At 47.1% G+C, this 21,215-nt stretch overlaps 1 protein-coding gene across 3 annotated transcripts in view; it reads left to right on the forward strand.

Annotated features, from left to right (window-relative positions):
- The first annotated feature begins 3,711 nt into the window (after window positions 1–3,711).
- CASS4 (Cas scaffold protein family member 4) overlaps window positions 3,712–21,215 on the forward strand; it is a 56,819-nt gene continuing 39,315 nt past the window's right edge. The window contains exons 1-2 of one of the 3 annotated variants that reach the window (XM_075571611.1): window positions 3,712–4,334; window positions 4,461–4,659. In XM_075571611.1, coding sequence (XP_075427726.1) covers window positions 4,294–4,334; window positions 4,461–4,659 — 240 coding nt within the window. In that variant the 5' untranslated portion in view covers window positions 3,712–4,293. Of the gene's footprint in view, window positions 4,660–15,265; window positions 15,389–21,215 lie in introns of those variants that run through there. The other 2 variants (XM_075571610.1, XM_075571615.1) reach the window with 2 other exon arrangements.

Consider the following 21,215-nt stretch of genomic DNA (forward strand, 5'->3'; position numbering starts at 1 on the left):
GATACTTAGCGGAGAAAATGCAGCTGGTACTTCCTGGGGGTTAAAATCCGCTGCGCCAGTCGAGCCAATAGCACTGATGGCATTGCGGCTGGAATGGGACATTTTGGTCGCGGCCGACTCACCGCGACCAACTCCCCACCGGTGTTTAGCCACGGGGCAGCCACTGAACGCTGCGCCGCCAACCGCTTCTTGAAGAAGGTAAGTTTGTTTTTTTTGGTTTTTTTTTAGGGGTTTTAGTAGTTGGGGTAAGGGGCTAACTTTAGGGGTTTTAGTAGTCAGGGTAAGGGGCTAACTTTAGGGGTTCTAGTAGTCAGGGTAAGGGGCTAACTTTAGGGGTAAGGGGCTAACTTTAGGGGTTTTAGAATAAGGTGTTTAGGGTAGGCGGTAACATTAGTATTAGGGGTTAAGATTGTGGTTTTTTAGAGTAAGGTTTAAGGTTAGGGACTTACCATGGTGGCGACATGGTTGGCAGAAAAATGCCACTACGAACGAGGTCACTTGCCGCTAAACACCAGCGGAGATTTTGGCCGTGGTGAGACAGCCGCGACCAAATGTCCTAGACAGCACTGTATCTTCTTATTGGCCCGCGAGACGCGGGAGATTTAAACCTCCATTCTGTTTCCCCCCTAGAGGGGATGTTTCGGGCAGCACCTTCCCCAGCTGGTGTCTCGGAAAGCAGCGGGATCCCTGAAGCCGAGATGAACGCGGTTCCTGCTCACAGAATACATCGGTTTAAGAGATCTGTCGTGGGTTCTGCATGCCGATTTCATTTCGATTTCTCTCTAAATTGAATCCGCTTACATGGGCTGAGAATTCTTAGCGATCCTCATTAGCATTGTATTTCCCTGCCTGTTTTTTTAAAATCAATAATTCATATTCTCCTTGTCCTTTTTTTTAAAGCACCCCCATAAATGGCTATTTTTTTGCTCCAACTTTAAGTACCTGCATCTCTTCCCAAGAAGGGTGTAACCCCCTTCTCTGCGGCACACGGGGAAGCAATGTACTCGCACCCCTCAGCTAACCGGTTATTCTCCTGTTGGTGGGGGTCCTACACATTTGACCCAAAAGAGAGAGACCATATATTGTAGTATTTCTTGTCTTCACGGTATGAATAAAGCTGTCTTCTTACACACTGGCAAGTTCTAGGGGGAAGTGTCTCGCGTGTCCGCTTATATTTGGTTGGTACTGGGTGATCTTCCTGATGTATGTGAAGACCCCGCCTCCAACAAAGAGCTAAAAGCCGAAAATCGATAGTGTAGCATGTCACAAAATTGTGTTACAAACAGGAGAGCTGTAGCCATTGCACTCGCCTATTAAATTTCTTGCCACATTACGACAACCGCGTTGGGAGGTAAAGAGGAACCGGCAGGGAGGACGATTTGGCACCAGCTCGGGCGTCTGATGTCGCCTCCGGTTTAACCCTCCATCTCTGTTCTTCGTCAACTGGAGTTGACGCATTTCGCTTCTATCGGCTTCTTTAGGAATCATTGTCAAGGGCTTGAAGTGTTGCCTTGTATACTCGCCTTTCAACTGGCTAATTGTAACAGCTTTTTTGCATAATTATGGGTATATACAGCATAAATACATACGAGTCCCACAAAGCTACCTAATCAGCCACAGGCATAATATTTCACAATGATGAACTGACTGTAGATATACTAAACCGAGAAAATATTTATAAATGTTTAATTATATCAAAATTATATATATTTTTTTTAAGGGGATGGGGGGAAATCTTAAATGATGTGATGGTGACTCCTAGAATGACACAGGAAGGGTTTAAATGTGTACCATTCCTCAGAAGTAGAGGTACAGCTATACCGCCTCGAATGTCCCCTAAGCATGAGCAATGCTCATGTCAGTGTGCCGGATGTTGCACACATCCTGTGAAGTTCTTGGTAAAAAAAAAAGTTTATTTTCAATGTATTTTTAGAGAATCACAATATAGGGGCCTTTTACAGCTCATTGTGTGGTGCGCATTAGTCATTAGGTTGTGCTGATCGCAGAAGGTGTTAGACAAAGCCACTTGTGATCTTGTCTTAACCCAAGGCTTCACGACGCCAGTATTCAGGACCCCCAACAAGCCATGTTTAAGGATGTCCCTGCTGCAGCACAGGTGCCTCAATCGGTACCTGCTAAGCACATGTGGCTCAGTTTTTGATTGAGCAGCCTGTGCTGAAGCAGGGATATCCTTAACACCTGTGGGGGGGGTCTAGAGGACTGGAGTTGGGAACCCCCTGCCTTAACCACATCTTAAATGATGAAGCAAGCAATAAGCACACAATGATGTTGGGAGTATTTTAAGGTCACTGCGTCTCCATTAGCCAACTGGGAAGAGTTCAGTAATGTTACGTTGATATATTTGTTTTTATACCATTCAGTATATAGATGTTAAGCGGTTTCCCCACGAGTTCGTCTCCCTGCGAAAGTATTTCGCCGCGAATCAAAGAGCTAACAATGTTTCCAAATCAGTGAGCTTACAGCGAAATATCGCCAGTGAGGGAAACCTATTCATTGAGCCACCTGTGCTGATGCAGGGACCTTTTGAGCCACCTGTGCTGAAGCAGGGACCGTTTGAGCCACCTGTGTGTCCTATTTATAGTGGCGGCATTAAAGCAGCAATCCTGCTTCCTTTATAGGTGTAAAGCAGGGGGTCGCCAGAGCTTAACCCCATTCATTTCAGCTCTGGAGAACCCCTGCTTCCAGAGATTCCTACCTCCGTAGGGGGTGCCAGTAGCAGCTTCGGCTGGGCTGTGTGTGGGCTACCAAAATGGAGGATTTAAAGGTCACGCATCATCCCTTGCGGCTCCCTACTGGCCCGCCTGACCGGGACTTTTAAATCTGCGGAGGTGATCCGTAACCTCCCTACGGATGCAAGAATCTCGGGGAGCAGGGGGACCCCGAGCTGAAATGAATGTGACCCCCCCTGCTTCAATCCTATCTTTTAAAAAAAAAACACGACCTGCTGCTTTAACCAAATCTAGAGATTTTAGAAAAGGTTTGCAAATTGGCATATTAAATAAACTTGCAACGCACACTGACGTAATGGCGGCGAATCGTCTGCAAACGCAGACTCGGCGGCGGCTTTTTTTATCGACTAAAAAAAAAAGAACAATTTGGCATTGTTAGCGACCTCGTGCGAGAGGTTCACACACCTCTAATATCTACATGTACTGCCCGTATAGCAGTCTTACTCTAATAATAGACTAGGGCCCGGATTTATTAAGCCACCTACGTTGATTATTAATGATAAATAAGGCTGTTGAAGTCAGACCTCAATTTGGTATATCTGCCCAGCACGGGAGAATATTCATCGATTTTTGTAAGGTGCAAGATCATTCAGGGTTTCGGTGAATTATCAATAATGCACCAGGTGCTATTACTATATTTACACATTACCCAGAGTGGACAGTATTTTGAGGGAACTTGTGCTGACCCGTGGACCACTGTTGCAAAGCATTGCCAGTCAGTTGGGAACCCCAATTTAGGGCATATTAACCGGAGTGCTGTGGCCTTTGGGAAAACGTTGCTGGGGGGGGGGGGGGGGGAGCTGATGGTGGGTAACGGGAGGGTGGTGAGGGCTTTGTGTGGGGGAAGGCGTGTGGTTTGAGTAAGAGAAGGGGAAGTGAGTGGTGTGTATATGATGGGAGATTCTGAGTGTGGTGTGAGAGTGGCGGCAGTGAAAGGTGTGTATGTGTGGGGGAAGGTGAGTGGTGGGTAATACGAAGGGAAGTTCTGAGTGTAGTGTGTGTAAGAAAAGGCATATGTGTGAGAAGTGGATAAGTGTGGTGTCTGTGAGCGGGGGCAATGAGTGGGGTGTGATTGTGTGGAGGAAGAGAGAAGTGGGGTTAGAGGAGTGTGTGATAAAGAAAAATGAGTGTGCTCTGCGATAGAGGAAGAATGGAGTGTGTTGAGGATAAGGGTGAGTGGGGTGGATTTGTGCCTGTGAGAAGGAGGGTGTGTGGTGCGTGTGCGAGTGAGGTCTGATGAGCAGGGGTGCCCTGAGATTTAAACAATCCTCCAGGGGTTCCCGTGCTCAACAAAATGTTGACAACCACTGTTTTAGGGGCTAATTCTATATACGCCAAAGTGGCTGTTTTCCTACGAAAATTCCCATAGACTGCGGCCCCACACCTCCAATCCAGGGCGCGTAGAATTTACCACTTAGTGAGTGCACTCGGTAGAAATTAGGAAGTGTCCACATAGGATACTGCAGCCCCAATCATTACCCCCTTAACGTTGCCCTTCCAGCTGTGTCGTAACCACAAACACGCCCAGCCAAACACACGATGCATGATATTTCTAACAGCTGCCAAGTTCATTGAAGACTGCAGGTATCTTTTTCACTTCTTTCCCCCTCCCTTAACCTTTGTGTTCATTCTGAAAACCCGACGTTCAGTTTGTGTTCAGCCCGGCTCTAAATATGCTAAGCTCATGTATTGTTATTTATGTCTTATCAGCCTTGGCAGAATCTCCTGCATCTTGCATGGGATTTCCTGGAGTGCGTCAGTGCTCAGGCAGATGTTCTGCGTGTATAGTGGCTGTGCCCTGCTACCCAAGCAGCTCATGAACAGAGCACTGCTTGTTCAGATGGAGTATGGAGGGGACAGGCCCTGCCGGAGAGCCCTGCAGAGCAATACGCAGGGCTTGATGACAAAGGTAGGATGTTGCTTTCGCGGTGATGAAGGAGCCAGCATCTCATTGTAATGCATTGTCTGGCAGCGAAGAGATTCTAAATGTCCAGTCCCATTGTAGGACCAAAGTGAGCTGCAATGTATATATTTCATAGGTTAAATAAGGCAGTAGGGTAAATGGCCGTTATCACCATTAAGATAAACCAGAAAGCTTATTTTCAATAATTTGTGAAAATCCGGTCTGTAAATGTTATTTTTATGGTGGTTGTTACTGCCCTTATCTCTTCCCCATCTAATCCACTTTCCTACCTGGTGCATTTCCAGGGAAGGGGAATTATTAAAGCTTTTGGCTAATTGTGGAGGCGGAGCAAATAAAACTGCCCCTCTCCCCCCCCCCCCCCCATTGTGAATAAAAACAAGGGGGGCGTTTTCAAACTTTCGGAAATCATTTCAAAATATGCACCAGTCCCCTAATTTAAACATCAATCACTGTCCGTAGTTCACGTTAAAGGTGCAATGTGGAAAAAAGATTTGTTTGCAGCAGCAAGAAGAGGAAGACTCCATATACTAGCCTCTGAAGTGGAAGTTCCAAAATGTGTTGCTAGCTCTGTATCAGTTTTATTCATGACTTTGCCTTCCTGTTCCTTGGGGGATAACATTTTTTTGGGGGAGGGGGTAGGTTAAGATCCGTATACGCAGCACGTAGCAAATTAGTTTCATTGTTATTTGCGGGGAGCACGTTGTTTTGGGGGTCTGTGCCCAGCTCAGGTTTGCTCTGCCATGGACCTGTCGAGAGAGAGAGAGGAAGAGGAGTCCAGAAATGTTATCGCCACTTCACCAAACTATTTATTTTCTATATTGAACTATATTCAGTGTTGCAGAAAGTAGAGATCCGCACAGTCTGTGCCAGCAGTGAAGCGGTGTGACACAGGTCAACTGCATGTAGGGTTGCCATGTGTGAAGTATTGGACCGGACTGTCCTGTATTTGGACACACTGTCCAGTACTAAATTAAAGGTCATACTGGACATGTACAGTATGCGTCCGGTATTACCTCTCTGGACATGTATGTGTCCGGTATTACCTCTCTGGACATGTATGTGTCCGGTATTACCTCCCTGGGCATGTATGTGTCCCGTATTACCTCTCTGGACATGTATGTGTCTGGTATTACCTCCCTGGGCATGTGTGTGTCCCATATTACCTCTCTGGACATGTATGTGTCCGGTATTACCTCTCTGGACATGTATGTGTCCGGTATTACCTCCCTGGGCATGTATGTGTCCCGTATTACCTCTCTGGGCATGTACGTGTCCGGTATTACCTCTCTGGGCATGTATGTGTCCGGTATTACCTCTCTTGGCATGTATGTGTCTGGTATTACCTCTCTGGCCATGTATGTGTCCGGTATTACCTCTCTAGGCATGTATGTGTCCAGTATTACCCCTGATGTCAGGAGCCTGGGGGTGAGGCCACGGGGAGGAGGAAACAGCATGGAGCAGTGTGAGGGTGTGTGTCGAGCGTGTCGCACCTTTCGCCATTGTGTCCACTATTTTTGTAGAATCTACCTGGCAACCCTACTGCACGTGTTGTGAAAGAGATCAAACCCAATATGTGAGCTGGTAGGAAAAGCAATCTGTGCCGCTTGAACTGGCGGGTCCAACGTGACCGGCCTCCTGGGAAACCCCCCTGGTTCCCCATCAATAGACAAGCAGGTTTGCTGGCAAGAATTCTTGCCCAGTGCTGTGGGGTCAAGGGTCGCTCCGGCAGCCAATAGAAAGTTGCGATGTATATGTGACCTAGTATTTATTATTTTTGTCAAACCAAAACTTCAATTATCTTTAGCACCGTGGGGCGGGGGGTTACCTAGAGGTTGGGGAAACACAGATCGGTTCCCAGCAGCCACCCACCCCGGTACAGAAAAACCAAAAACAAACATGGTGGGGGCAAGGGGACGCTGCTTTAAATTCCAGTAAACGTATCCACGTTCAGAAATACTTATATTGCCAACCGAGTTCCAATAAGTGGTCCCAGGGATCGGAATTCAGAGGGCAACCTTGTTACTCCACTTTGGAAAGAATGTTCGTCAATTCCTCGGCCGCGTCCATTGTTATCGCGACGGCGATCAAAAAGATGTGCCTCCTATGAGGCTGTCCTGAGCGCGCAGGACCAGAAGTGCCGGCGCTCGCGATGCGCGAGGGAACAAATACGTGTGTTTCCTCGCGCCACGGCCGGGTCACGTGGAGCGGGTTTGCCCAATGGCGTTTTTTCAGAATCCGTTAGTTCGGGATAAAAAAATGCCACTAGGTTTTCTTTTCTTCCTTTGAATACTCGAATACTCGCCCGTCTCTGGTCGTTACTGGGGTGAATGAGGCAGGTTTGTGGACGAACAAACTCGTGTGTATTGTATGTTTGCTAGTTTTAGGTTACTGTAGCTTTACTGGCTGTGCTGAATAGCTGTGTAATACGCTTATAGGGACCATGTTAAAGGGGATTTGAAGCAAAAGGTGACACTGTATGCTCATTTGCATGTCGTTTCCCAGAACACCTGGCTGCAGTGGAAGCACTGTATGCTAAGAGATAACGGGGAAGGGCAGGGTTGCGGACCTGTCTAAGACGTGAATGTGCTCACAGGTGATATTTTTATTTGCTGTATGCTATATTTAGGACAAACAAATTCAACGTTCCAGGTCCCATAGGAACGAACCTTTCATCACCTGATGGGACCTGAATCGGTGCTTCTCCTCTGTTCCTGGCTGGTACAATAAATGAGGAATTGCATTGTGGACTTGAGTAGAGCTCTGCTTTGTACCTCTGTCCCAGAGTGGGGGTGCGCAAACTGGGGGGTGCACCCCCAAAAAAAATTTGGGGGGGGGGGCACGGTGCTTACAAAGGTCCTGCGCTCTTCCCCACACCATTTAAATTAAATGCCAGGGGAGTGCCTCTGTAAGTCACTTATCTTGTCTCCGGCGGCTTCTGGCGACGCAACGTCAGAAACCGCAGGAGAAAAGGGAAGGGGGGGAAGAGGGGAGCAGATACAAGTTGTAAGAAGAGTCTGGACACAGCCGACCTTAAACGTGACTTGTATTTTGACATAAATCAACACCTCTTACAGCCCTAACCACATCCCCCACAAAAGCCAGCAGCAGCAGCAAATGGTGTGTGATAACATCCCAGGGCTGACTTGAGCTTTGGAGGTGTCGGAATGAACAGTCTGAATGGAGGGGCTCAGCCTCCCCCCCCCCTCCAGGAGATCATTATCTGCACTGCAGAAAGGACTGGGTAACTAAGAGCATGCTCATCTGGATATGTAATTGTCTCTCTTTGTAGTTTACCTGCAGTGTTATAAAGGATCTTGATGACAGAGTCCAGGGAAGCAGCATGTCTACATTTGTAGGGGTCAGACAAGGTGAATAATAGTAATTGTGTTTTATAACTAAATCAGGGTTGCCAGCTTCTATTGAAGGCCAACCCGGAGAAAAATGTAAAAAAAAAAAAAAATTCTCTCTTACCGGCGGCGGCGGTGGTGGCGGTGGCGGTGGCGGTGGCGGTGGCATGGTGGTGCGGCGACTCCGGCATTCTCCTGCACCTCCCCCTACAACTCCAGTGAACATGGCGGCACCGCCGCGTTGCCATGACAACGGGACGCTATGCGACGTGATGACGTTACGCGGCATCAAGTTGTCATGGCAACGTAGCGTCGTGCCATCACGTAGCGTTCCATTGTCATGGCAACGCCGTCATTTGACGCCGGGCAACCATCTTCACGGGATTTGCAGGGGGAGATGCAGTAGGATGCCGGGGCCGCCTCTGCACCCCCGCCGCCACCCGGAGATTAACAGGCTAAACCCGTAGCCCGGAGGTACGTGCCCAAAACCCATAGTCTCCGGGTCAAACCCGGAGTAGTGGCAACCCTGGACTAAATACGCAGCAGCATATTGATACCCTGACAACCAAGATCTAAGCCAAACTAGAGGTACTTTACAGGAACAAATCCTCCCTAAGTCTCCTGGTCAGAAAGCGTATCGCCCAGCAGATGCTAATGCCAATTATTGACTATGGAGACATAGTATATGGCTCGGCTCCTCAAACCCACCTTAGCAAACTTGACACCCTCTACAACTCAATTTGTCGTTTTGTTCTCCAATGCAACTACAACACACATCACTGCGAAATGCTCAAAGAACTAGATTGGTCATCACTAGAGTCTAGGCGCAAAGTTAACCTTTCCTGTCTCACCCTCAAATACTTTCTGGGCAAGCTACCCAGCTACCTGAACAAGCTCCTCACCCCTACCACATGCAGCACCTATCACCTGAGATCAGACTCCAAAAGACTATTCATGGTCCCAAGGCTCAACAAAGTATCTGGCCGTTCCTCCTTCTCTTACCGTGCACCCCAAAACTGGAACAACCTACCAGAGATTCTCACATCCACCACCAGTTTAAGCTCTTTCAAATCTAAAGCTGCCTCACATTTTAACCTGGTCTGTAACTGTTTCATACGCTCATAATATATATTTTCTTTAACTGTGCACGCAATGTCTTGTATATGATGTATACCCTGTTCATTTATGTAACTGTACTTGTAACCATGTATTATTTGTTTTACTCTGTGCCCAGGACATACTTGAAAACGAGAGGTAACTCTCAATGTATTACTCCCTGGTAAAATATTTTATAAATAAATAAATAAATATTTAGAATTTTGCAGGCGCAGCGAGTCCACCCCCTGAAGAGCTTACAATCTAATTGTAGCGCCTGGAGCACAGGGAGATGCCCATGTTTGCAAGGAGCACCCGTTTCTAAGGCAGTGACATCACAACTCGGCTCCTCCCTTCCATGTTTCAGAAGCCCGCATTTTAATGGTATCCTCTACCAGTTATAGCTGCTGACTTTTAATTTCAGCATCAGGTTCTATAGGCCCCGTGATGTATATACAGTACACTCATTAAAGCAGCTATCGAAAGTCAGCCGAGAAATTTTATCCGGAAGTGAGGGACGGGAGTGAGCAACGCGGACCGAGCAGAGAGAACGCGCAGACATCCTGACTCGTCGCCGCTCTGTGTATTGTTCTTAAATGCGCTTTTTACATTGAAACCATGTGAGTGTATTTCTACCTTGTTTCATAGATACATTTTATACAACTTCACACTACATTGGGCTTTTTTATTCTATCAAGGAAGGTGACCAGACTCCAAGGGTTAAAGACACTCTGTGACAGAAGATATAAAGATAGCCGATTGCCAATTATTACTGGGACACACTTTTAAAGAACTAGGAATTTGTGAGTACCCATTTCACAGAACCCAAGACTCACTTCACATTATTGTCTTCGACATATTGCACTATATTTTGTATGTTTTCCTTATTTTGCATACACCTGCGCTCCCCAATCATTTGGACTTCTAACCAGTGTTACCAGCTATTACAGCTGCTGCCTGGGGCTTCTAACCACACTCCTATTTCCAGTTAAATATATAGTTAAACCACCATGCTGTTTGACGTGAGATACTGCAGTGAATGTTCTACTGCAGGTGTATCGTCCTCACACGCAAGCTGTGGCCATCGTTCCTTTCCAAGTGGCAAGATGCCGGAAGCAAGACAGAGTGGGTTAACACATTTCAGGTCCTAGCACAACTGCAGGCAAATATTCTTCATATGTAGGCTCCAATGGGCCAATGTTCTGCCCCACAACTTTTCCCTTTGCCATCTATCCAAAATTCTGCTGCTAGAATAATTTCACTTTTTCCCAAAACCGTCTCTGCTCACCTCCCCCTTAAATCCCTCTCCTGGCTCCCCATCAAGTTCAGATCACCCACAAAGTTCTCCTCTTTACCTTCAAAGCTCTCTGCTCATCTGCTCCTTCCTACATATCGGCTCTGATCTCTCGCTTTGCTCGTCTCCTGCGCTCTATCCATAACTGTCTCCCCTCCACCCTTTTCACCTCTACTGTGCTCTCTCGCCTTAATCCCTTTTCCCTCATGGTGGGACTCCCTCACACTCAGTATACTCCAAGCACTTTCTCTCCCCATCTTCAAGACAAACCTTAAAACCCACCTCTTACATGAAACATCCCAATATCTTGGACTCATGGCTACTGTCCTGCAGCCACTCCCTCCAACCATTGTGGCCAAGCACTGCCATCTAGTGCACTTATTCCCTCACCTGCTGCCTCTGTATGTCTCCCAACCTACCACTTAGATTGTAAGCTCTCCAGGGCAGGGATTTTCTTTCCTATTGTCTGATTTTGTTGCGCTTATTGTATTATAATTCCCCATACTGTATTGTCTTTGTAGAGCACTGAGTATACTGTGGGTGCTATATAAATGAAGATATACATACTTACAATTATTCTGGAAATCTAGGTTGAAGGAGAAGCTTGGTGGGTGAACCCACTGTAAATTATGGTCTGTTCTCACCTGTCAGCCCCTTTATCTCCCTGTGCCTTAAAGCAGCAGTCCCAAGTTGCCATTTTGTTTATTTCAATTTTCCCCCTTTAATATGTGCGTCAATACAATCCACACAATGATAAGTAATTAGCTAAGTTGCCGACCGAGCCGTTCTCCTGTGAACGAAGATTCGGCTCAGGAGGTTCACTAAATGGTTGTCAGTGCAGCAGAAGAGGAACAAAGATGCAAAGTTCTTTGGGGAAGATTATGTGACCAGGCAGTCACTAGATACAATTGGTGCACTGCTAGAGAGAGGGCAGGGCTCAAAAAGGGGTGTGCCAGAGACTTTTTCAGAAGGGGAAGGGAGTGTGACTTTGTAAATGGTTGCTATAGAAACAAAAATGCTTGTTACACATTAAAAATGTAACTCGGAGTGGTTTTTAAAAAAAATGCTACAATTATTTTCTCATAGTACAGAACTGATTTATTAAAAATAATACCCACATGTAGGATATTGCTTGGTCTGCAGCTTTAAACACCAGCATTAGATGTTAAGCTCTTTGGAACAGGGGCCCACTGTGTCTGCAAAAATGTTATGTAATGCGCTGCGTACACTGTCAGCTCTAAATTGTAGATTTATTACTTCAAAGTTTCAACAAAAAAGTCGGATGCATTCATCAATTACATCGTTTTCCCCCCAAAATAATATGTAAATGTTTCATAATTCTAAAATGAATAAAGGATGAATAAAGGGAATAAACGATGAAGAATACATTGAGATGGCAGACCCAGCGCCTTCATGTCTCACACAAGTTTCCCAAATATTTTACACTTAGATTGTAAGCTCTTTGGGGCAGGGACCCCTTTTCCTATTGTTTTATGTCTGAAGCGCGTAGTCCCATTGTGTGTTATATGATTTATTCCCGTGTATTGTAAAGCATTGTGCGGCTGGCGCTACCTAAATAAATATGTACGTACATATAGTGCTCCAAATACATATGTGTTTCATATATGAGGGAGAGAGAGAGTGTGGGGGAGAGAGAGAGTGGGGAGAGAGAGAGAGTGAGAATGGGGAGAGAGAGAGTGGGGAGAGAGAGAGAGAGTGTGGGGAGAGAGAGAGAGTGTGGGGGAGAGAGAGAGAGTGTAGGGGAGAGAGAGAGAGAGAGTGGGGAGAGAGAGTGTGGGGGATAGAGAGAGAGAGAGTGTGGGGGAGAGAGAGTGTGGGGGAGAGAGAGAGTGGGGAGAGAGAGAGTGAGAATGGGGAGAGAGAGAGTGGGGAGAGAGAGAGAGTGTGGGGAGAGAGAGAGAGAGTGTGGGGAGAGAGAGTGTGGGAGAGAGAGAGAGTGGGGGAGAGAGAGAGAGTGTATAGGATCAGCACACAGGGAAGTACACACACAGTCACGTGGGGGAGGATCAGAACACAGGGAAGTACACACACAGTCACACGTGGGGGAGGATCAGCACACAGGGAAGTACACACACAGTCACACGTGGGGGAGGATCAGCACACAGGGAAGTACACACACAGTCACACGTGGGGGAGGATCAGCACACGGAAGTACACACAGTCACGTGGGCGAGGATCAGCACACAGGGAAGTACACACACAGTCACACGTGGGGGAGGATCAGCACACGGGGAAGTATACACAGTCACACGTTGGGGAGGATCAGCACACAGGGAAGTACACACACAGCCACACGTGGGGGAGGATCAGCACACAGGGAAGTACACACACAGTCACACGTGGGGGAGGATCAGCACACGGGGAAGTACACACACAGTCACACGTGGGGGAGGATCAGCACACAGGGAAGTACACACACAGTCACACGTGGGGGAGGATCAGCACACAGGGAAGTACACACAGTCACACGTGGGGAGGATCAGCACACAGGGAAGTAGACATAGTCACACGTGGGGGAGGATCAGCACACAGGGAAGTACACACACAATGTCACACGTGGGGGAGGATCAGCACACGGGGAAGTAGACACAGTCACACGTGGGGGAGGATCAGCACACAGGGAAGCACACGGAGCCCCCCTCCCGGAGCAGGGGCAGCCTGAGAAACGGGCACCAGAGGAGGGAGGGGGGTGCTATGTACAGACTTCCCTCCCGTAGCTCTAGACAGCTCTCCTCCTCATTGTCTCACTGCGAGGCCACGTGACGCGTTGCCGCTTGGGATCACGATCCTCGTGCTTCCCCTGCTGGCTGACGCGTCACAGTGCCCAGCGAGCCTTGCAGCGAGGAGGGACTGGGGCCAGCTGGGGAGGAACTCCGGTCTGGTAAGTGACGCGCATGCGCCTCCGGATGCCGCGGGACCCAGGCCTTACTCAACAGTGCACAGTAAATAAAAATCCCACTTGTGGTGCATTTGCACGTCTCAGACAGGTCTGCAACCCTGTGTTTCCCCATTACCGCTTAGCAAACAGTGCTTCCACTGCAGCCACGGATTCTGGGTAATGATATGCAAATAAGCACTCGCAGGGAGTCACTCTTTTCGCCTTATCCACTTCTGCCTGCTGCATTACACAACTTTTCAGCACAGCCCGGGTTAGAGAAGAGCATGGCCAGTTAACTCAACAGTAGAAGCTATCCGCTTCCTGGAAGCCATGTTATTCGATCACTATCCCATTAAGCGGGGACATGAAAGACTAGCTGAATCTGGAGAGGTTCCCATGATAAGGGCTTAAATCCCAAGGGGCAGGGAGGGGGGGTTGGAAGAATAGTAAGCAGACACCCCCGGAGGTCTGACCTGTATTTGTTTTTATTGAGTTAAGCGTGATTAGCATCCCCCCCCCCCCTGCTTTCCCCATACCACAAATTCTTGTATCATTTACCAGAAGCAGACAGGAATGGAAGTGTCTTATCTGCCACATTTCAAACATTTACTTGAAAGACCCTGCGAGAGAAGCTCTTTCAATCTTCGGTGTGATAACATGGAGTCTTTGCCTCCCTGCTGAGACTCATACCTCTGGAATGTAATGTGTGGAGAGCCCACAGAGGAAACATCAATCCATCTCATTGTTCTTCGACAGCAACTCAACGATTGATCAATTACCACTCGTACTGTATAAATGTTGAAGGGGGGGGGGAACATGCAAATCTTAAACCTACCAAATGTATGGAAGGCTCAACCCGGACAGGTCCGCCGGAACCAGCAATATGCTGCGATGGCGACCGACAAAATCAGTAGGGCTGAAGAGCTATTGGGCGTGGTATGGGAAAGTGATGATTTTTTGAACCCCTTTGAAGTCTGAAGCCGTTAATCCTCCAAAACATCGGGATTCACAGAAAATCTGGGACAGTTTTGCAATACGCCGGACTGCCCTAAAAAATAGGATTGGGAAATCAGAAAGCCGGCGATCTGGCTCAGTAGATTCATGTTGTAATTCAGGGGGCTACAGCACCCCACCCCCCAAAAAAACTTTACTTATAGGCCACATGGGCTAATGGGATTTCAAAGCAGTCGGGAGCCACCTACTGGGACACATTTTGATCAAATGCAGTTGGACTATACAGTAACTATTGGGAGGTAGTCAAACTTAGAGACGGGCAAATACATTCCATACTGAATAGGAAATCAGCACCGTAGGGTTGTTCAAAAATCTCCCCGCTGGGATGTAATCTAAATACGGATTTTTAACAACTTGATCGCGGATTAATCTGCCATGTAGACTGTCAGCGATAGAAGGAAGAAAGTGGATCTCGTAACGGTGTTATCGGTGTCCGCTCATTAGACCGCAGTTTTACTGGAGATGGACGGAATTTTGTTAGCAGATTTGGATCCACCTTGGATCGCCCGGTTCTTTTGGTCTGCGGATTTCCACCGACCAAAGGAACCGGCGGATCCAAAATCGGCAAAACCATTTCAGCCAATCTAGTAAAACCGCTAGCTAACGCGCTAACACCGATTTGGTAATGCCGGTCACGACATCTTTTCGGTGAACATTGCATAACCCTACTAGATTATCTTGAGTGATAGTTTTGTGTGCAGTTATTATATCTGCTTTACAGCCTTCTAACTAGAGGCACAAATGGTTTACTTACATTCAGGCAGCCTCGTGACCCCTATAAAAATGTGTTCAATAGCTGCGGGCAGCTCTCCGCTTCTTAAACTTTACAGTAAACTTCCTCAAACATATGTAAACAGCCCAGATGTGATTTGAGAACAGGGGGGGAGGGGGGGCGGGGGGGGGGAGTAACGTGTTCAATAAAGAATGTAAAAAACACAACTGGTGAAAGACAGATTGATGCTTGAAAGCTGTAATTCCACCAGTCTAATATACAGGCGGCGGGTCTAGGACGCCGCAGCCAACCTGCCACCGCTGATCGACCACCAAGGGCAGCTCGCCGCGAAGGTAACCCCTAACCTTACCCCTTAAGCTTCTAAAAGCCCCTAACGTTAAGTCCTTACCCTATGCCTAAAACCCTAATGCTAACGCTAATCTTCACCCTATAAACCTTAACCCCTTACCCTAAAGCCCCAACCCTTAACTCCATTACCCTAAAAAGCTAAACCTTGGCCCATACCCTTCAAACCCTTAACCTTAGTTAGCCCTTACTCTACAAACCATAATCGGAGCCCTTATCTTAAAACCCTAACTTTACCTCTTACCCTAAAATGTAATGCGGGTTTAGTCAGCGTTGGAGAGCCATGTGTTGGCATTCAGGATGAGCATGGCACGGACAGAGTGGCCATGTGTGACAAAGCTGTTTGGTTAGAGAAGGGTAGTTGTGAAGAAAATTTAGACTTGAAGATGAATTCCAAATAATAATAATAATAATAATAATATGTTCTTGTATAGCGCTGTTAATTGAACGCAGCGCTTTACAGAGACATTTTGCAGGCACAGGTCCCTGCCCTGTAGAGCTTACAATCTATGTTTTTGGTTGCCTGAGGCACAAGGAGATAAAGTGACTTGCCCAAGGTCACAAGGAGCCGACACCAGGAATTGAACCAGGCTCCTCTGCAGCAATCTCAGTGTCAGTCAGTGTCGTTACTCACTGAGCCACTCCTTGGTCAATGGAAATCAGGTTGTGAGTATAATGAGAAGAAACTGGAAGTTAAGTGTGGGGAATGTGAGAGAGATGGATAATGAGATGAGGCTGTGATGGGCAGAGAGTGGGAATGGAGAGATTGAGAAAGAAGTGGACAACCTTGTGGGTGTTGGAAGAAGTCCATTGGTGGAGACCAAAGGAGGTAGTGAGAGAGAGTAGGCAAGACGCAGACCGCAAAAACATTACTCCATACACCTCGGATATAGTAGACGTGCGGGCGACGTGCGCGCCTACTGCAGAGGCGACCCGTGGCCTGGGGATCTGGAGGACACCACGCAACGGGGAGGCGTGGCGGTGACGTCACGTGAGCAATTCGCCCTCATTGACAGAACCCGCGCACATGAGCCGGCCGGCGCGTGGCAAAATCAAAAAAATTGTCGCGCGAAAAATTGCGCGGTCGTGCGCTCTATGGCCTGGCTCATAGAGGTACGGCCTTTTGTTCTCAGCGCGCGCGCACCATCGCGCTAAGTATGGCCGCGGCCTTGGAAGGGACACCGGTAGTAATTTTATATAGTGCTGAAGAAAATATGGAGATCTCTAAAGGGTTAAAGTGTATATGCACGGAATCACTTTGACAGCATAAAAATGACCCGTTCATTGACAATATAAACTCTTTTTTTTTTTTCTAGCTAGGTATCATGGATTGTACCATCACCCCTTTTGCTGCCATGGAGGTTTGATAAAGATATCGGGATGTGTTTTGGGGGTGGGGAGGGGGGTTCCTGGGCAATGTTGTAACTCTTTGTATTCCCCCCCAAAAAAATCTGCCACCATCCACCCAGTGACCTTGGAATTGGTTTTGTTCCCTTTTGTGTCGGCAAATACGCAAGTTGTATCAGCCTAAAAGGGCAATGTGTGGTTAGTAGAGAACTTCTGCTCTGTCCTGTGCTGAGTGAGGACCCGGGCTTCAAAGCAGCAATCCAATTTCATTTTTTATTCATTGTTTTTTGTTATGAAAAGGAGGGTGATCTCCGGAGTTGAATCGCGTTGATTTCAGCTCCGGGGACCCCCTGCTTCCTGAGATACCTCCTGTAGGGGGTGCCGGTATCTCTGGCCAATTTAACAGGTCCTAGTCACGCGGGCCAATAGGAAGCTGCAACGGATGACATCACGGCTTCCTATTGGCCGACGTGACGTGGGACATTTAAACGCCGTCATTATGTTAGGCACACAAGTTCCCTGCCTGCAAGGGGTACCGGCACCCCCTGCGGAGGTCAGTATCTCTGGAAGCAGGGGGTCCCCGGAGTTGAAATTAAACACAGTTCAGCTCTGGGGGGGGGGGGGGGGTGGTCCCCCTGCTTCAATCCAGTAATAAAATAAAAATTAAACCTGGATTGCTGTTTTAAGAGTCATAATCTGGAATATCTTTTTACGGAGATTTCATGGGGAAACTACGGAAGAATTTCTTTTTTTTTTCAATTTCCTGGCATTTGGGTGGGGCAACCCTTTTTCAGAGGAATGATAAGTTTTCCAGCAGATTCTGGGGGTCTCCATCATAAATCGGGAGAATTGGTTTCTGTTTCCCGTAGAGGGATCTTGAACGAGTCACTTTATCTCCCCGTCTCCAAGGCACCAAAAACATTGGATTGTAAACTCTCCGAGCAGGAACGCGTGCGTGACCCATTTTGATGTTTAATGGACTTAACCGCATTTTACATTAAGAAGATAGAACATCAAAATGTTAATAATAATAATAGCATGTTCTTGTATAGCGCTGCTAGTTTTACGCAGCGCTTTACAGAGACATTTTGCAGGCTGAGGTCCCTGCCCCGTGGAGCTTACAATCTATTTTTTGGCACCTGAGGCACAAGGAGATAAAGTGACTTGTATTATATGTCTTTATTTATATAGCGCCATAAATGTACATAGCGCGTCACAGTAGTAATACATATCATATAAATAACAAATAATATAAATAACAGATCATGGGAATAAGTGCTTCAGACATACTGTAAAAGTAACATTAAGGAAGGAGTCCCTGCTCCGAGGAGCTTACAATCTAATTGGTAGGTAGGGAGAACGTACAGAGACAGTAGGAGGGAATACTAGTAAGTGTGTCTGCAGGGGCTAAGCTTTATGTGTCATGTGTCCATGATTATCCAGTGCTACTCATATGCTTCTTTAAGCAAGTGTGTCTTCAGGTGGGTCTTAAAGGTGGATAGCGAGACTTACCCAAGGTCACAAGGAGCCGACACCAGGAATTGAACCAGGCTCCCCTGCTTCAAACTCTTGGTGTCAGTCAGTGTCTTTACTCACTGAGCCACTCCTCCTCCTCCTTAACCCTTTCACTGCCACTTATTGCGCTACTATATCCTGCAGCACAAAATGTGTATACTATTGTCTGCAAATACACATACACACATCTTAAGTGTGATGGCGCTAGGAGTAGAGACTGACACTAGTTCTTTTTAGCTGTAGCAGGGGTCATGGGGGGGCTCAACTCCAGTCACCCCCCCCCCCTTCTCCCCCATCAGGTCAGGTTTTCAGGATATCCCAGCTTCAGCACAGGTGGCTCAATCAGAGGCTCAGTCAAAGAGCGACCTGTGCTGAAGCAGGGACTGATTGAACCGTGTTGATTACAGCTCCGGGGACCCCCTGCTCCCCCAGATGCTTACCTCGGAAGGGGGTGCCGGAAGCAGCTCCGGCTATCTGGGGTTCTCGGAATTGCGGCTTTAAATGTCCCGTGTCTCGCCGGCCAATAGGAAGCCATGACATCATCCGGTGAAGTTTCCTATTGGCCCACGTGACCGGGACATTTAAACTGAAGAGAGATATCGGCACCCCCTACAGAGGCAAGTATCTCTGGCTGCAGGGGGTCCCGGAGCAGAAATGAATGGGAGACCCCCTGCTTCAAACCTATAAATACACACTGTGCTTGGACAGAACCTTTCAGTGTTTATTTATGTCTTTTAATGCAAAATCCCATGTGCCAACGATTTGCTACAAAGGGCAGAAAATTCGCTTGGGGACGGCCTCCTGCAGACTCCTCACTGAGCTGAACATCTAACGAGGACGTCTTGCATAAGAAAGCTCTTCCATCTTTCCCTAATGATCTCGTCTTTATTTCCTATTACTTTTTCTCTGTGCTTTGAAGGACCAGTGGCCCAGAAGCCATTAATCAGATGGCTGCCGTTCAAGCAATAGCCCACATGTGTGTGTTTTAATAAATCAGTTCTATACTATGGGAAAATACTTGTACAGTATTATACTGTAACAAGTATTTTTTGTCCCTATAGCATCCCTTAAGGTTGGAGGAAAGGAGATTTCACCAGCAACAAAGGAAAGGGTTCTTTACAGTAAGGGCAGTTAAAATTTGGAATTCATTACCCATGGAGACTGTGATGGCAGATACAATAGATTTGTTAAAAAAAAAAGTTGGATGTCTTTTTAGATAGGAAAGGTATACAGGGATATACCAAATAAGTATACATGGGAAGGATGTTGATCCAGGGATTAATCCGATTGCTAATTCTTGGAGTCAGGAAGGAATTTATTTGTGCCCTTATGAGATATCATTGGATGATGTGACACTGGGGTTTTTTGTTTGCCTTCCTCTGGATCAATAAGTACGGATATAGGATAAAGTATCTGCTGTCTAAATTTAGCATAGGTTGAACTTGATGGACGTACGTCTTTTTTCATCCTCATCTACTATGTAACTATGCAAATGTTACATAGTCACACCCCCTTCCTCTTCTGAAACCGGCTCTGACACACCCCTTTTTGAGCCCTGACCTCTTTCTAGCAGTGCACCAATTGTATCTAGTGACTGCCTGGTCCCATGATCTTCCCCACAGAACTTCGCATCTTTGGTCCTCTTCTGCTGCACTGACAGCCATTTAGTGAACCCCCAAGCCGAATCTTCGCCGATTGATCACAGGAGAATGGATTGATTGGCAACTTAGCTCAGTGTTTTTCAACCAGGGCTTCTAAGAACCCTTGGGTTCCCCGGACATCCCTAAAGGGTTCCCTGTAATTTTCAGGTAATATTAAAATTGTACCAAATACAGAAGAACTTACAATGCATGTTACCTCAGACGCGCTATTAGAGATGATTGAGGTTCTTTTCAATGCATCTGGTCTCAGACACGCTATTAGAGAGGGTTGGGGTCCCTTACAATGCATCTGATCTCAGACGCGCTATTAGAGAGAGTTGGGGTTCCTTCAATGCATCTGATCTCAGACACGCTATTAGAGAGCGTTGGGGTTCCTTACAATGCATCTGATCTCAGACACGCTATTAGAGAGCGTTGGGGTTCCTTACAATGTATCTGATCTCAGACGCGCTATTACAGAGTGTCGGGGTTCCTTACAATGCATCTGATCTCAGACGCGCTATTAGAGAGGGTTGGGGTTCCTTACAATGCATCTGATCTCAGACGCGATTAGAGAGGGTTGGGGTTCATTACAATGCATCTGATCTCAGACACGCTATTAGAGAGAGTTGGGGTTCCTTCAATGCATCTGATCTCAGACACGCTATTAGAGAGGGTTGGGGTTCATTACAATGCATCTGATCTCAGACGCGCTATTAGAGAGGGTCGGGGTTCCTTGTAAATATAGTGAAAAAAATCTAAAAAAACAAAGAGCAGAAATATATGTACTTCCCAGCTTATTGCTACTGCAGAAGTCATTGCCGCCTCTCTCCTGGGGTTAGAAATCTCTGAATTCTGCGTGAACCTGTTGATTAATTAGAAGTGGGATGGTTGCGTTTAAAGCAGCAGTACAGGTTCAATTGCTTCCTTTATTTTACATTTTATGGTGTAGGATTGAAACGGGGGAAAGGGGGTCTCCGGAACTGAACCCCATTAATTTCAGCTCTGGGGACCCCCTGCTTCCAGAGATACTTACCTCCATATCGGTGACGGTATCTCCGTGCAGTTTAAAGTCCCCAGTCACGTGAAGCAATAGGAAGCCGCGAGGGATGACATCACGGCTTCCTATTGGCCTGCGTGATGCGGGACATTTAAACAACACCATTATGTTAGGCACACAAGTTCCCTGCTTGCAGAGATACCAGCAACCCCTATGGAGGTCAGTATTTTTGGAAGCAGGGGATCCCCGGAGCTGAAATTAACAGGGGTCAGCTTCCGGAGACCCCCTTGCTTCAAACTTGAAACAACATGT

This window comes from Ascaphus truei, chromosome 15 (assembly GCF_040206685.1).
Source record: "Ascaphus truei isolate aAscTru1 chromosome 15, aAscTru1.hap1, whole genome shotgun sequence".
Lineage (NCBI taxonomy): Eukaryota > Metazoa > Chordata > Amphibia > Anura > Ascaphidae > Ascaphus > Ascaphus truei.